Consider the following 17,627-nt stretch of genomic DNA (forward strand, 5'->3'; position numbering starts at 1 on the left):
CCTCGAGCTTGTTTGACCAACCAAATATGAAATTTTTGTCTTAAAACAACCAGCTCATAGCATAGCAGAGAAAACTAAGAGAGAGAAACAGTGACCAAAAGCAAATATAAAACAAAAAATGAGGTACCCGTTCACGGAAAATTCTCAGCTAGTCCGGGACTACAAGGTCGCTTGCTGACTTTGTAGTCCCAGCCAATAAACAAAAGACAACTCATTAAAAACTGATGACATATGCTTATCTGCCATGTCATTCCACTTCAATTTGATATTCTAACGTCAGTTTAACCTGTCAATTCTGAGATACATTCAAATTAGCAAATTCAAATTTGAGATGAAAATGGGCGGGTATTGAAATTTTGGCATTGAAAACTTCCAAATTGGTTAGATGATTTTATTTTATTTTATTTTTTTGTTTCCTTTGATACCCATGTTGATCTGTTTGATGATTGTGGTTAGTGTTTGATGGAATGATGCTTCTTGAATGGTATTTGTTTTGGGTACTTAGGAATTCATGGCCAATTGATATCACAGTTTATGTTCATTCCTTCTATATTCAACATGTTTGATAAAATATCCCAGTGAAAAGAAAAGGCTTTGTCATCTTTAAAGAATTTGGGAGTGGACCTTTCGTGAAATTTGTTTATTTCCATGAGAGAAGCTTAGCTCAATCACCAAGACTCAGTCTTGGACATGTTATCATGCTCTGTACACTAGATCAAGATTAGTGCAATGACCATGCTATAAGTTTTGTTCCTTGTTTGTTAGTGTTGTGATCTTTTTGGTCTCTACAGATATACATGCATTACGGTGTGCGAAGTGAATCTAAGTTGAAATGTTACATACATTTGGTTCTTTTCTGGTATCTTGGGATTACTTATGTAATTATTTGATAAAATGCATGCTATTCTTGGATTTATGATTGGAATCTTCCAAGAGTTTTTTGTTTCTTCATTTATAAATTTTCCAAATTGGTATAGATTTGTCACACTTAGATATTGATATTTGGTAATTGATTCATAAATTTCTCCGTGTTTGAATTTTCATTCATTTGCATTTGTGTTTTGGTTGCTTGCAAAATTTTGATTTTCCCACAATGCTTTCTTGGCATATATGCATGGGCAGTGGTGTTATGCCTTCGTGAACAAATTCTTATTTTCACAACTAAAGGTAATAATTGATACAATAAATCTTTCATGTTATGCCTTCTCCATTGCCTGTTTTACTATTGAGTTTTATATTTTTATTAAATAAAGATAGAAGTTGGGCATCATTAGCCTTTATTGTTAGCAAACTTGTGTGCTTTTTCATGCACTTCTGAATACAGTTAATGATGCAATGGTGGATTAAGAACCTGCATAAGGAGATGGAAATGGAGATTGAGAAGAGAGGGAATGCATAAGGAAAGAACTGAACAGGCCACTGAATTCTCATTGATGACTTTACAATTAGCATCTCAATTATACAATTCCCAATAGCTAAGCAATTAAAAAGTAACTAACTGTAACAGCCATGTAACCAACTATAACTACTTGTAACTGCTGTAACTAACATCTACAAGTGTACACAATAGCTGTAGCAGTGGCTAGATAGTCCTATACTAGATAGATGTTACCCTGAAGTGGTTAGATAATAAATTTTTATTGATGAACATTAACCTAATGATTTGTGTTATGATTCAGACAAACTTGGAAGACGCTTGGAGAGAGGGAATCTCAGCTTGCCAAGGATGAAGATGAGGGTGAGTAACAAGGCAAGGATGAGGATCAACAAGTTGAACATGAATAAGCTGTCATTATCAGCTTTGGATGAGATGGATAAGTGATGAAGTTCAAGATTGAAGGCTGGCTGGTTTCTTTAGCCAGTAGGATTCATCAATATGATACTAGTTAGTAACACTGTAATAAGCAGTAGGGGAAGATTGTATTGGTGGAACTGATACTTTTGGTTTTGATTGAAGCAATTGAAAGTTGCACAGATTGAAAGAGGAGTACATATATTAATTATTTAATATAATTGCAAAAATTAAGATAAAACAAGAGAAGAAGAAGAATTTTTTGAAGGAAAGATAGTAATGCTTTAAGGAGGACGAGGGAAAACATGGACAAGGTCAGGATTGCCACATTATTTAGCTTAGCACTGCTTTCCAGATTGGCTTAACCAGGAGTAAAACAATGATAGATAGTGAATAAGAGATTTTGAGCTATTGTACTAAGCACATGTTAATTGTAAATATACTGTTAAGGCAGTTCATTAGTTAGAACCAACTTGTGAGCTGGATCAGGGGGATATATAGGAATGGTACGTGTATGAAAGATTGGCAAGCAATAAGACTGAAGTTAGTTCTTTTCCATCTTCTTCTGGTTTCTCTTCTCAACCTCTTAAATTCTTCTTCTATTGGAGACTTGGCTATCTCAAATCAGACACTCAGAAACCTTATATAGATTAGGACCTCAACAAACAACTCAACAAGACATTTTGAATATGAATATTATCCCACGCAAATCCACCATGCAATTATTTCATAACCTACAACCCTAGGAACAAATACATCAAATAAGAGCAAGATACTAAATAAGTAAACATACATTTGTCACAAAGAGACTAAACTATCAAAGTATATTTTGATAAAAGAACGACATCCTTCAAATAATCAAACAAGATGCTGGGATGGACATCAAATTTTATATAGGCATCCTGACCAATTTTGATTTAAGAAAAATCCTCATAGATGCATACAACTGACAACCTGTAAATCACATACCTTTGAATTTGTATTTGACTTCTCCAAGCAAATGGAAAACATCAGGGTCACTTGGTTTCACCTATGGTGCACGAAAGTCAAAAGATCAGCAGAAAAAACTATCTTGGAAGCCTGGTTAAAGCACCATGTCCAGTTTATTGTAGATAAAATTCATAAAAATTTCAAACATGGAAGCATGAAAATACCTTAGTCAAGTCCTGAAGCAGAGAAAACTTAATTATATTTTCCCAATTCTGTCAATGTCACTGTAGCTCCCTACAAATTCCATAAAATTATGCAAAATGGTTGGGATAGTCAGTAAGGAGGTAGATACACTATTTAGTTTTATCCAATGAATTTGGCTGAAACACAATCTCTCCTTAATTAAGCTTTAAAAAGCATAGAAAATCTCAGTCCCAAGTCCCAACCCAACGAAGAACTAATTAGGTAACTCAAACATGCAACAACAATCAGGATGTTCCATTCCACCATCAACAGTCAATGCCTTAACTAACAAAAATCAAGACACAAAGGCCCCATCAGCAAGAAAGTATTTAATCAACAAATCTTTTCCTTGAGACGGCTATTATATATAGGCCACTTCTCCTTAACCACAATTGTTATATTAGTCACTTTTCAACAAGACATTATGTGCAAAACAAAAGATGCATTTTTGTTATGTTATTAACAAACAGTATTTGTTTCTAAATTTTACTCTGGATTTTCCGCAAGAACTCACAAAACATAGACATATAGCTCAAAAAATTCATAAAATAACCAACACACAAGACAAAGGTAAAAAGAACTATAACCTTGATCTGGTTCTCAGTTGTTAAACAATAATAATTGAATCATTCAAAGTATTGGTAATTTTGGAAGATTAAAGAGCAACATACTAGTTATACTATTTTTTTTTTGCTAAACAAGATTCAAACCTGATCCTTCCCCAACCACACCCCAGCCCACCCGACCTTTCCACCTCCTAAACTAGTGGCAAGTGCATGCTTGCAGGTGGCCCAAAGTACTGAAAAAGTTTTATAGTCCTTCTAACATAAAATTGACGAGTTCCCTTAAACTAGGTAGATGTCCATCACAGGCACACGAGCAGGAATGAAAAAAGGCAGGACCATGACTATATGGCATTCAGGTTTGTTGAGATTGACATGAGACAATCTAGTACAAAGAAACTGGGTGGGACGTCTTCAATTCTTCACTACTGAATTACAACAGAATTCAAAGAACCATAATCATGACAAAAGCTGTAATTCATAAAACGACAGGTAGACACTAAGCCAAATGAAAAAGAAAATATTGGAAGGATATATATAATTATTTGGATTCTTATCTCTTACAAACCTTCCAAGATCAGCATTAAGTTTCAACCCTGTAGTAGCACTCTGTGGTTTGGCACTTGACTGATGTAAATTTAGAAGCATTTTAAAGCCTAAGGGCTGAAATTTTGGATGTCACAACTAGATTTCTTAACTTGATCACATATAACCCATTAAACATATACAATAAACAATAAATTCTACACCAATAAGATTTAGCCAAGGACATGGGATTCTCACCAAAAATCAAATTACAGCAGGTTTACAATTCCATGGATTGCTCATAGAATAGATAACATGTAAGCCCTAATTTTCACCAACCTATTCTTCTCACATCCAATTTTGGCATAGCATTTCAAATTTAATACTCTATTCAAGCGAAAATTCAAATAAAAACCGCAGAATCCAAAATCCTCTGAGCGCTTTTAGATTCTCAGCCAAATATAGAGATTCTAAAATTGGAAAAAAAAAAAAAAAAAATCAACAGCACCAAGCTCTAACAATCACATAATATAGATGAGAAAATGAGATTGCAAGCTAAGATAGAGAGAGAGTTTAGAATCTGTTTGCTTCAAAAATTCGAATGAAATTGCTTTGTGAACTTCAAAAATTCGAGTCCAAAACAAATTGATCAGAAAATAAGGTTTTGAATTGATCAGTTACTGATTGTCTTGTTTTCCAATGGGAACAGCATGACTTGAAACTACTTTGAGAATTTAATTTAAAGCTTTAGAGACTCACAAAAACTTAAGGGATAAAGATGTTTTATCAGTAGGTACAGTTGTTATCTCAACACTGACAAAGTTGTGGCATTGACATCACATTTATTCAAATATGCCTAATTAACAAAGAAAGAAACAAGCAAATAAATATGTGCTTAAATAATTCCTCAACCTCAACCAATAAAAATATGAATAATATAAAGAAGTGAGCCCCACTCTCAAGGCAGGTACTGCAGAAGAAAAGGCTTCTGGGGCCATAGCTTATTGCAAATTTTAATATACATTCTCCTGGTAACCAGCTCAACGTATCCTTGTCCAATGTCATTTATCTTTCAATAAATTTATGAACAATCTAAGTAATATTATTCTGCGAATCAATAAAAGCAAAGAAACATCTATGACAATAAACAATATTAAAATTTAAGAACCTAGGGGAAAACCATAAGTAAATATGTAATCAAATAGAAATATTTTTGTAGACATTAAAAACAAAACCTTAACAATTGGCTCGATGAGTAGCATAGGTTAGCTAAGCAGGCAGGTTCAATATCCTGAAGAAGCATTTCATCGAACAGTTGTGTGCTTGACCTGAATTTCAATTTCGAAGAATCAGCAAGCATACTCGTTATTTGGTAAAATTGAAGTTTAGAAAATCTTACAAGCAGACAAATATGATGAATAAAAAGAAATTAAATGCTTCTTGTATTTACTTGAAACACAATATATACTTGAGCAACAATCCCATGAATAACCCTTTAAATTTAAAGAAATAGAAAGAGTCAAACCTTCTCTTCAAAGTTGGATCAACATGTTTTTGTCTTCTTGAAATACGAGAGGGTATTCCCTGTTTCAACCCTCATGTGAGGGAGATAATGCATTCAACGGAACCAGTTTATTATTTTTCTTGATATACACATCCGACGGGAAAGCCGAAAAATCCACACAATAATTGAGGGTCACATATTTCTCCCGCCGCCAACCCGAAAAGGCCCAACCTTGCCTAGCAGCATCAACATTTTCAGGTTCACCATAAAATGTGTCATCGGTTCCAGCTTGCCCTGCAGCGTCATTATCTCCGGAATCACTATCGTATGGGCCATCGTATTCACCTTGCCTAGCAGCATCATCATCTTCAGGTTCACTATCATATGGGCCATACTCAGCGACGCCATCATCACCAGGTTCGCCATAATATGGGCTATCATTGCCACCTTTCTCAACAACATCATCATCTTCAAGTTCACCACAATATGGGTCACTGGTTCCACTTGGGCCAGCAGAGTCATCATCTCCGGGTTCACCATAATATAGGTTGTCCCTTCCACCTGCACCGTCATCATCTCCAGGTTCACCCCAACCCGAAAAAACCCAACCTGGATCTTCTTCCCCATTGTTGAACCAACATTGATCCATAGATGAGGTAAGATATATAATGGGTTTCCAAGGACAACAGATGCATGCTGCATAAATCCTCATCCTATGTAGGGGAATATTTTGACCTTTAAACACAACCACAATGCGATTCTCTTCAGATGTATTTGATATATTCACTTTCGCATAAATTAACCATACGTGGTCATAATTACCTTTCGCCCACCAGTTGCACACTGTGAATTGTCTTTTGCCATTGATAAAAAAGTCAACTTCACACATGGATACTATATCGTTGTCCACATCCTTCGATGGAATAGCAATACAAACAACCAGATTTGAAAAATTGGGACCGACCAAGAATGATATGGGATTTCCAACATGGTTGAATTTCAACCACTCTGGAATCTTAGTTACTGGTAGTTCAAGATGATAAACCATCCCAATTTTAGGCCGTTCGGAACCATAGCACTTTGGAATCTCATCGACTGTATTTGGTAGATTCCCTAGAATTTCTCGAAACTGCAAGAAATTGAAGTTTTAACATAAATTGTTTCTTTATAACTTAAACTTCAGAGAGAAAGAGAAAGAGAGAGATACCAGATTCAATAAACTGCTTGATGGTTGTGTATCCAGCCGATCGCAATTCGTTGCACACACAGTTCTTATAGATTGTGGAAGTCTCGGAATTTCCCGAAGCTCTTTGCAATCTTGAATTTCAAGAAATTTTAATTTAGTAAATCTACTAATACTTTCTGGGATGGTAACAATACCAGTAGAAGCAAGAGACAAACTTTCCAATACTGGGAAGTAATCGGGCTGCATCCAAGAATCTAATTCAACTTCAATTCTAGGAGAACCGCTAAGATCCAGTTGATTCAAGCACAGAAACCCAGTAGGTCCCGAAAAGTTTTTGGCCCCAACTAGAAAATTCGTAAGCTTACTGACACCTAGGCCTAACGGGTTAAGTCCAGTCAGATACAACAGTGATGAAGGCAATTCTCTAAAACCACAACGAAAAAAATCCAAATACTTTAGACAATTCATTTCTGGGTGAATATCGGGGAACTTCTCAAGCCTTCTGCAACCATTTAGTTCAAAATATTCAAGAGATTTCAACTTGAGCGTACTTGGAAGAATTTGAAGGTGTGAACAGCCTGTGAGATCCCATCTTTTAAGCTTCTCATGAAATCCAATGGACTTGTCAACCTCAATTAATTTTTTACAATATTTAATCTCCAAATTCTCTAAGTTTGGGCAGCACAAGTCAGGTAATTTTATAATGGATTCACAAGATACTAGACGGATCGCTTTCAAATTTTCATACTGGAACTCCTATGAAAAATTAAAAAAAAGAAAGTCAAAAAACAAAAACAAAATTTATCTTCAACAGCTTTTAAAAATAACATTTAAAGAAATTAAAATTTATAAATACAGATACTTATACCTGCTTGAATGCATTCTCCAATTTAATGTTAGACTTAGACAGCTTGAGTGCAACAAGTTCTTCAGGGGCACAACATTTGGAAGATAAGGAGAAAGGAAATTTACGCCATTCAAGAAACCTTAACTCATCTGGGAGATATTCAAGATCTTCAACAATATGTACATTGCCTATAAGGAATTTGAGATTTTTCATCCTCTTGAAAACATTAGCTTCCAATGCAACCTCTGTTGGTTCAGGTGAGCACAACATTATACCTCGAATTTTATTTGATCCCTGCTTAGGACAAAGAATTAGTCACACTTCATAATAGAATTCAACAAAAGTTCAAAGATTTTGAAACTTTAAACAAAACATATATTGAGAAAATTATATTTTGTTCAATATTGTAAAGGGAAAATCCATTAAAGAAATATATAGAAAAAAATGGAGAAGCAAAGGATGTATACCATATTTCTAGTTAGTAACTTATGAGCATCCTTATAACGCCATATCCTACTACGTTTTTCAAGATTATCTGATTCTTGTCGGATGATTTCTCTACCCATTCGTTGTAGCAAGTCATGCATTAACAAACAGCCATGTTCCAATGTTACAAGACACTTGTCAATTAGCCTTCCAATACCATCGTCTGGACATAAATCGCAAGAACGTAATATATTTACAACTTCACCCATGTTGTAACCTTTAAAAAAACATGCAATATCAAGAAAAATATCCTTTTCAGTTTTTTCCAATCCATCATAACTTATTTTAAGTTTTTCTTGAATATTTTGATGTGGAATATTTTCATACTTTTCTAATGCATTTTTCCATTCTTGTATACTTTTTCCACACAAATCAGAACCAATTATTTGTAAAGCTAATGGTAGGCCATTGGCATAAAGTATAATCTTGTTTGCAAGTTCCTCATATTCTTCCTCATATTTACTTGTTTGGAAGGCATGTTTGATGAAAAGTTCATAAGCTTCACATTGCCTCAATTCTTCAACCTTGTGTATTCGACGATGATCAATTTTCAAATTGGTTAGTACTTGTTTGTTTCTTGTTGTTATGATAACTCTACTTCTAGGAGCAAACCAATTACGTTCTCCAAGCAAATTATCTACCTCTATTAAGTCACTCACATCATCAAGAATTAAAAGAACTTTTTTACCATGAAGTCTTTGCTTTATCAAATTGGTACCTTCAGAAACATTGTACACCTTCAAATCTTCACCATGTAAGATCTTAGAAAGAAGTGTCTTTTGTAGTAGGATTTTGTCACTATATATCTTTGACATTTCTCTAACATTCTCTAAAAAACAGCTTCCTTCAAAAAGGTTTGCAATTCTATAATAAACAGCTTTCGAGACTGTAGTCTTACCAACTCCCCCAAGACCATAAATTCCGACCATGCAAGCATCATTCGACTCCATATCTAAAAGCGATTCTATGGCCTCCGCTCGAGTATCTATTCCAACTGGATGTTTAGCAACAAATAATTGCTCACGATTTGATTTAGTCCTTGGTATCTCTTTTATAACTCTTTGGATAAACTCAGATTCAGATTCAGTGTAACTGCAAAGCATAGAGCATAAAAAAGATATAATGAGTTGGATTAGTTGTAAATATAAATATGAAGATGAACTAAATTCAATATGTCTAGTTTTGTGCATTGCAACCAATATATTGCTATTTAAATTAAATGGCATTGAAATTCAAAATATTAGGAACTATCATTAATTTTAGCACATTCTTCTTCTTCTTTTTCCTAGAAAATTAGATCTAGGCTTTTAGCAAATGGTTGGATAGAAACTCCCATTTAGTGATGAGGATTGAGGAAACTCATTTATTGGAAACCCACTACTACTACTTGAACAAAATGAGATTAAGAAATTTTGACAAAATTTCTAAAAATTAAATGGGAGAAACTCTTGAATTGTAACATTAACATTAAAACTGATTGCATAAGAGATTTGGGGTTTAATCTCCACCTACACCAAAATTGATTAATATTTTGGTCTAATAATAAAGAGTTATTATTAGAAGCAGACGCCATAGGTTGAAAATTTTTCAAAAAAACATTAAATTATCTTATTTCTACAATTTAATAGTAGAATATATGGTAAATAATTTTTTTTTTAAAGTATACTTTCAAAATTGGACATTAAGTGGTCACAAAACCATTTAAAAGTTTCTAACTAATGAAAGAAGAAGAGTTGTAAGAATTATTTTTATTTTTTGAGAGATAAGTTGTCTAAATATATAACATCTTGTGAATTAAAATTATTCTATTTCTAGCATCTATCTATCTATACATAATATATAATATAAAATATGGGTCCCTACAATTGGTGGATACACATAATAGTGACACGTGTCTATTTGACAATGCATAAAATAATGACACATATCATCTTTTGTAACTTCCTCCATCTATTATATATGATACTAGTGATTACCAATGCGATGCACGGAAAAACTTTTTTAAAATTTATACATTCAAATGTCATATGAAATTATATTCTATATTACGAATACAAATTCTCTTTCCATTTGAATTGCTGTGTTATATATATATATATATATATACATATATATATCATTTTTAACTTTGTTTATTTTATAAGGAAAGTCAATTGAATACATTGCTAGTTGTGATTGATGAAAAAAAAAAAAAAAGAAGAAGAAGAAGAAGAAGTTAGATAGAGGATCTATATTCCAAATTTGCATGCATAACTGCTTGGATTGCATCTGTATCGTACAGCCCAAAGGAAAATAAAATAATTCTAATATTTATAATAACAAATTGATATTTAAATAGCAGATTTTACAGCTAGAATAAGTTGATTTGTTTTCCATTTTTTTATTTAGTTTAAGCTCCTAAGAAGATAGTCCATAAAAGATATACAACAATCCAAATAATACTAAAGAGTATCATAAAATACTTATATGCAAATATTTAAGCAATTGTAACGAAAATCACTACTTTATCCGTGACTACCAAATAGCATTTTAGGATCTTAAGCTAAGTATATCACCGTAGTTTCTTTGTCAATGACTATCAAATACCCATTATAGGAGCTTATGCTAACCAATTAAACTTCTTTTTTAAGTGATTATAACCCATCAAAGCTTGTGCAGTGAAGCAAATCTATGAAATATATGGCTAAACAACAAGGAAATCTAGCTTCCTACTATAGAATCCATCCCTAACCCAATTGCATAACCTAGAGGTATCTTTTTTGAGGGCACAAAAGATTATATGCAATAAGGCACTCATGGTGACTTATTCTTCATCAAAACCGAACTTTGGAACATCAAAGATTAAATTGAAACTAACAAAATTGAACTTTATGAGTAGAAGAGAAATGCTCAACTTCATCTACCATTACTAACACATTCCTTGAATAATGGTAATCCATAACGAGATGCTAATGCTACAGAGTATATTATATTTGTCTTGTTCTTTTCATGACTTTTAATTTTCCCCAAAATGATCAGCTAAGCAAAGAAATTATTTAAAAGCTTACCAAGAAAGCTAAGGGAAGCAAGAAATCTGATGGAGGGTTTTGAGACTGGGATGCAACAATAACAAAATTGCAAGTTGTAACACTAAAGATTTTGAGACTACTATGATATCATTATTGCTCTACAAATATTTATAAATCCACCATTTTGTTAAAAATAAAAGGAAACACCCAAGCATATTTTTTTTAATCAAATCTAAGTCAGTTAACAGGGAGAAATTCAACAACAATGATGGCCAAATAAAGCAGCTCTAACAATCAAAAGTTAGTTAACAATTACACAAGTCAATACAATGGAAAATTAGAGAGAAAACGACAGAAACACCTTACAAAATCTGGATGTAAGAATTCAAAAAAGAAAAAGAAAAAAGACCAAAAGAAAAAAGAAAAAGAAAAAGATTAGATCATCAGATTGCCAACTTAACTTCAAAATTCTATGAAAAATACAATCCATGTCCTCTCAAAATGGTGATTATAATTTTGTTTAGAACAATCAATACCAAACCAAAATGATTTGTTGTGGATGATGGGGTGGATTGTATTTAGAATGTTCATGGGTAGATAGAACATTGAAAAGCTTAAATGAATAATCGATGTGTGAGAGAAAAAGAAAGATAAGGTTGTGAAAAATTGAAAATTGGGATGGAATGAATATAATTAGTGGTGGATAAGATGAAGAGGTATAAAAGGCATCTCTGGGTTGGAGATTTGAGGGCAACAGTTTTGTTTTATTTTTTATTTTTTTATTTGTATTGTTAACAATATTTTAGTTGAGGAAGAGAAAGTGAACCATAATGAAAGTGAATTTAAAGAAAAGGAAGACTGGTAGTCTGTACTAAAGCACAGAAAAACTCTCAACCAATTCACCACAAATGCACAAGGCTTCCTATAATTATATTATAGGAAAGATAATTGTAATTTGTAAATAATGGTATACTCCTTATAAATTTTTTATTCATAAAAAGGCAATTAACAGGTTGTCTTAAAAATAAAAAGGTAATTAAAAGGTAAAACTAAAAGCAATTTGAAGAGGAGTGTCATATTGGAGAAATTATTATTTACACTAGGAGGACTGTTGATGTGGTCATTCCTGGCCAATGAGATGATGTCATTTATGCAAATATGTATATGAACTTCCTAATCAGCATAAGGAATAAAAAATAAAAATTAAAGTATTTTATTGGTTGAAAGGTTAAGAACGACTACATCAGCAGTTTTCCTAATGGACTTAATAATTTCTCATCATATTGGTGGAATTTTTAGTGCTCATATAACGACTTTTTTTTACTGCTTATATTGATTAATGGCTGTCACCCCTTAATTACAAGCAAACTACTAAAAGGTCTGAATAGCTTTTTAGGCAAAAGACGTTTTACTTTAGAAGAGAAACAAAAAGACCTTAATAGTTAATTCTCCTTATTGATTTGTTTATTCGCTTCATTATTTTTTTTTTTTATTTCTTATTAAATCCTAGGATGAAAAATATTTTTTGAGCATGATATATATTGAGCATCCAATAATAAATTATAAAACAGTTACATGATCAAGTAATTGTAGACCATGAAAAATTATTATGTACTCCCGGAGTACCATAAATGCATAATTCCCTTTCTCACATGAATGGTGAGTTCCACTATGAATTTAATTAGTGGGATCCACTATTCATATGAAAGGAAGGAGTACATATTTATGGTACTCAGGTAGTACACAGTAATTTGTCACAGACCCAATACATGCACTTTTGGGTTTTAACCAATTGATTTTTCAATTAAGTTACCGAATGACAATAAAATATTACCTATTATTAGGTACCATAACTATAAATCTAATCAAATATCATACAATTCAATCTTCTAATTTATTTGGGACCTTACACCACATATTTTGTCTAACACCCTTTGCAAGATATGCAATGAAGAGTCTAAGTGTGTTACTCGTGCACTATGTTACCACCACAACGTGAAGTTCACTGATGTGGTGGAATGGTTTGAAAGAAGATGTAATTAGGATAGGACATAAGAGTAGATGTGGCAATAAGGTAGATTAATTAATTTTAAACAAAAGAAATTTGATGGAAGAAATTTTTGTTTAGTACGTATAATATGATTGTTGATTATTTTATCTATTTAATTTTCAATTGTTAATATATAAGAAATTGGTATTCTTATATTGATGAAGTGTGTGATACATAGAAAAATCGTGAAAGATGTTAACATAAAAGTGATGACCAATTTTTGGTGCTGAAAGGAAGTGTACTTTCTAGTGAGCATCTTTATCAAGAATTCTAAAATTTTTAGCATTTAACACTTCAAAATTTTACTTTATTTATTATACCATCCCACTTTAAAATACATCAAACATCAAAACTTCTATATTTTTTACCATTTCATTTAAATAATATAAACTACTCATCTATATATATATATATATATATATATATAACCGAAGTCTCTGCTGGCACCATAATTTTCCACGTCAGCACAATATTTAAAAAATAAAAAATAAAACAAATTATAACTCCTCAAAACCCTAGCAACCTTACCCCTCTCTCAAGTTAAGAAATATAAAGCCACAGTTTCTGCAAACTCTCTCTCTCTCTCCAGATGTAGGAAGCCCTAAAGCATTCAAGATCTACAAAACCCTAGCAACCTTACCCCTCTCTCAATTTAAGAAATATAAAGTCACGGTTTCTGCAAACTCTCTCTCTCCAGACGTAGGAAGCCCTAAAGCATTCAAGATCTACAATGCACGATATAGATTTTAGCTTATGAAGTTCAGCTTTTACAAGGTTAGTTTTGTTTATATATTAATTAATACATAATACTTTGTTCACCATTAAATACTCATATAATCAATTTCCAATTCAATGTTCAAGAATTAAACCAAAATTCTAACTGCGCTATCATAAAATAGTATTATTAGTATGAATTTTATGGAGTTGCGGTATTCAAGAATTAAACCAAAATTCTTTTAAATTATTTATAATATTTTGTCCTTTGAAAATTTTATCTCTTTGATTTTAGTATATTGTGTTTCTTAAGCTATAGAAAGATTTTCTTTGGTTTCTGCAAACTTTCCCTCTCTCCAGATGTAGAAAGCCCTAAATGCACGGTATAGCATTCAAGATCTACAACTCACGGTATAGATTTTAGCTTATAAAGTTCAACTTTTGTAAGGTTAGTTTGTTTATATATTTAGTCCTTACGTTTAGGTTTAGTTTAGGTTTAGCTTTTAAAAGATTTATATATTACTACTATGTGGCTGAATTTCCCGTGACATCAGTTTTGTGTTTTTAACCAAATACATCAGGAAAGCAAGAGAAGGCGCATAAATATTTAGTCCTTACATTTAGGTTTATGTTTAGGTTTAGGTTTTAAGAGATTTATATATTACTATTCTGTGGCTGAATTTCCCGTGACATCAGTTTTATGTTTTTTTTTTTTTTTTTTAATTTGTTTTATGTAAGGTTAGTTTGTTTACATCAGTTCTTTATCTCAAAAATAATGTTTTTATTTCTACCGCAAGAACTATTTAGGTATGTATCCCTTGCAAGTACACATGAACTTAAATTGTCTTTTAATATATACATGCTTTATTATTTTCTAATAATTTTCCCGTGCATCGCACGGGTTAACGACTAGTTAAAATAATAATAAAATAACTTAACACAAACTACCAGCCAACCACCTCACCACATGAGAATAAAAAACTATTTTTGTTTTACAATTCAGGCTATAGTGAGCTTGTATTAATACAAGCTCACTGTGCAAGTATGCCAACAAATTTACAAATTGAAAGCTTTGATGGAGTTGCTTTTTTGGTGCTTTGATACTAAAATTTAGCATATATCCATTTTAGCATCCTTGATAAGGATGCTCGTTGGGAATGGTAAATGCAAATGCCATAGTTCGGCAAGAAAGTAAGGTGCACGTGATAATAATTATACTTTCTCAAACACTAATAAAATATGATAGAAACAATACTTTCGTTATTTATTAGCAGTCCTAACAAAATCATTAAAAGCTTATAACCAATATAACAACACAGAGTTGTCATAATTGATAACATTATACAAGTTAAAATTATTCTAATTCTACTATTAACCCTTATAGCTTAACTACCTCAGTATTTAGAATATAAAGAAATTATTCAATCCTCTTGAAAGACCACACCAACAATAGTTAGTGGTCCTTTTTATCTAATAGTATTGTGTCTTTTGTGATAATTTATTGACTAAGATCCTTGGCATCAACCCATTTTTAAAAATAAAATAATTAAAAAAAAAAAACCTTCCCTTTCACCTTTATCGTCCCTACCTCCTTGCTCCACCACCATTCCCATCTTTAATGTCAGCAATGATGACATAATTTATAAATAGAAAAACAATAAAAGTATGTAACAAATAAAAGCGCACCAAAATAGTCATTAATTAAATACATACCTATCATCGTAATGAAATCCATTCAAATTAGCTGCTTCTTTTAAAGTTTTCCTCCACCTCTTAACCTTTTCTATGTCATCTTTGAATTTTTCTTCATGTTCAGCTAGTGCAATCCCATAGTCTCCAACTTGTTTACGTATTTCTGAAGGGTCTACTTTGTAAAAAATTGGTAAAACCCGTTGGCCATTACTCCTACACTCAAAAATCTTGACAAGTTCATTCAAGCACCAAGTAGAAGATGCAAAACTTTTAGAGAATACAACAATCGAAATCCTTGACGATTCAATGGCTTTAACAAGTTCCATTGAAATTTCTTCTCCCTTTTGAAGGTCTTTATCGATGAAGGTGTTAAAACCATGGTTACACAAAGCCTTATATAAATAGCCTGTAAAATTTTTACGAGTATCTTCACCTCGAAAGCTCAAGAAAACATCATAGATCCATCGGGGAGTAGAAGAAGAAGAAGAGGCTCCTTCGTTGGTCAAGCAAGCCATTGATATGATCTGTTGACTGAAGATTGAGAAGATGAAAAACGAAGAGCAGAAGGTAAGAAAGATCAAAGATGTGACGAAATTAACAGGAATGATAAGAGATGAATGAAAGCTTACAATTCGAGTGGAGGTTCACAGATGAGTTGAGGGCACTAAATTTGAAAGGTTTTGAGTACGTACGTTTGATTGGGAAATTGATGAAAGAATGATGATTTACAACAAGTGTACTAGAATTGAATCTCAGAGTGAAAAAATAAAACTGGAAATATTGAATTGATAGGGAAAAAGAGAAGTAGTCCTCACTACAATATGAAATAAGAAAGGATGGCTAATACTGGCTCATTTTCACAATATATATTCTATTCAAAAGTTAGTGATTTTCTTTTAATAATAATAATAATAATATAGTGGCTATAAAGTGTCAGTTGACTCTTGACTTAACGGTGCGTGGTTGGAATTTACACGACACATTGCAATTTTCCACTGACGGTGTTCTATGCGTTCTGCAATTTTCTACGAAGAGAGAAAGTGGGAATCTTCTTTTTTTTTTTCTTTTTTTTGACAACGCGCATTCATACATCTTTATCACTGTAGTTCTGTCCTTGAGCTTAAAAAAAAGAAAAGAAAAAGTGAGTACTCTCTCTCGCAAATAAAGAAAAGAAAAAGTGAGTACTCTCTCTCGCAAATTTTTTTTTTTTCTTTTGCTGAATTTTTTATTGTTTCTTAGCATATAAGCGTGTCTTACACTTAACGCAAACCAGTTGCTGTCAAAGAAAGTGAGAAACTACATATAGAATATTGAAATAATCTTAAATGAAATGTAATGTAATGCTCTCAAAGTCAAATACAATGAATCAGTTTAACTTTTTAATATTATTTTTTTTATACAAGATAGAATTCTATTCTAACTTAAATATGTATGTGAAATTCTCTCTTAGAGACTTAAACCTCGGTCATTGCCTCCCACACTCTACAAACACTTATATTTGTGGAGTGATCATCACATCAAGGGTATGCAGTGGTTTTAATATTATTTTAAAACTATATTACAATAAACAATATTTTTATAACAAAACTTATACGGTAAATTATTACTCATTTCCATTTAGAGTTCATAAATTATTACTAATTTTTACCTTCCAATGTGGGATAAGAGAATTCAAGCCAAAGGTAAGGCTAGGCAATTAAGCCAAAAATGCCAAAATCAAAGGCAAAAATTCTTGAGCACCTACAATTCTTTATTTTATTAAGGAAAAATAACCAAACTAATGGTACTCTTCATCCATTGGTTCATGCCTTATAAGGCATGAAGAGGAAAGAGATCTTTCCAATGTGGGACAACAAGAATTCATGCCAAGGCAAGGTTAGGCAATCAAGCCAAAAATACCAAAGCCAAAGGTAAAAATTCTTGAGCACCTACAATTCTTTATTTTATTAAGGAAAAATACTAATGCTACATACTATTTTATAATTTTTTTTACAAACTATTGGTATGATAAGTGATTATTAGTAAGTAAAAATATATATTAATGGCATGCATAGATGAAAATCGTAAGAATTTATCATAGTCTCACA

At 32.1% G+C, this 17,627-nt stretch overlaps 1 protein-coding gene across 4 annotated transcripts; it reads right to left on the reverse strand.

The window, feature by feature from the left end:
* On the reverse strand, positions 1-16,376 carry LOC115983698 (TMV resistance protein N-like). 4 transcript variants are annotated; one of them, XM_031106432.1, is made up of 9 exons: positions 15,562-16,376; positions 8,058-9,168; positions 7,612-7,884; positions 6,765-7,499; positions 5,579-6,686; positions 5,289-5,381; positions 5,010-5,160; positions 2,947-3,016; positions 2,761-2,822 (listed from the first exon to the last, which is right to left on the reverse strand). In XM_031106432.1, exons 1-5 carry the CDS (start codon positions 16,053-16,055, stop codon positions 5,643-5,645), a joined length of 3,657 nt encoding a protein of 1,218 aa, XP_030962292.1. In that variant the 5' UTR covers positions 16,056-16,376; the 3' UTR covers positions 2,761-2,822; positions 2,947-3,016; positions 5,010-5,160; positions 5,289-5,381; positions 5,579-5,642. The 4 variants fall into 4 exon arrangements, with proteins under 4 accessions (XP_030962294.1, XP_030962292.1, XP_030962293.1 ...); XM_031106433.1 differs by having other exon boundaries at positions 2,947-5,160; positions 15,562-16,071; positions 16,170-16,355; XM_031106431.1 differs by lacking the exon at positions 5,010-5,160.
* Between the last annotated feature and the right edge of the window lie 1,251 nt (positions 16,377-17,627).

The sequence above is a fragment of the Quercus lobata genome, chromosome 4 (assembly GCF_001633185.2).
Source record: "Quercus lobata isolate SW786 chromosome 4, ValleyOak3.0 Primary Assembly, whole genome shotgun sequence".
In the NCBI taxonomy this organism is placed as follows: domain Eukaryota; kingdom Viridiplantae; phylum Streptophyta; class Magnoliopsida; order Fagales; family Fagaceae; genus Quercus; species Quercus lobata.

Coding starts and splice junctions, on each gene's coding strand:
- LOC115983698 (XM_031106434.1), bottom strand. CDS start 16,055: ATGGCTTGCTTGACCAACGAAGGAGCCTCTTCTTCTTCTTCTACTCCC. Junction 9,169..15,561: donor GGATTTCATTACGATGATAG/GTATGTATTTAA, acceptor TATGCTTTGCAG/TTACACTGAATCTGAATCTG. Junction 6,687..6,764: donor CAAGCAGTTTATTGAATCTG/GTATCTCTCTCT, acceptor AATTTCTTGCAG/TTTCGAGAAATTCTAGGGAA.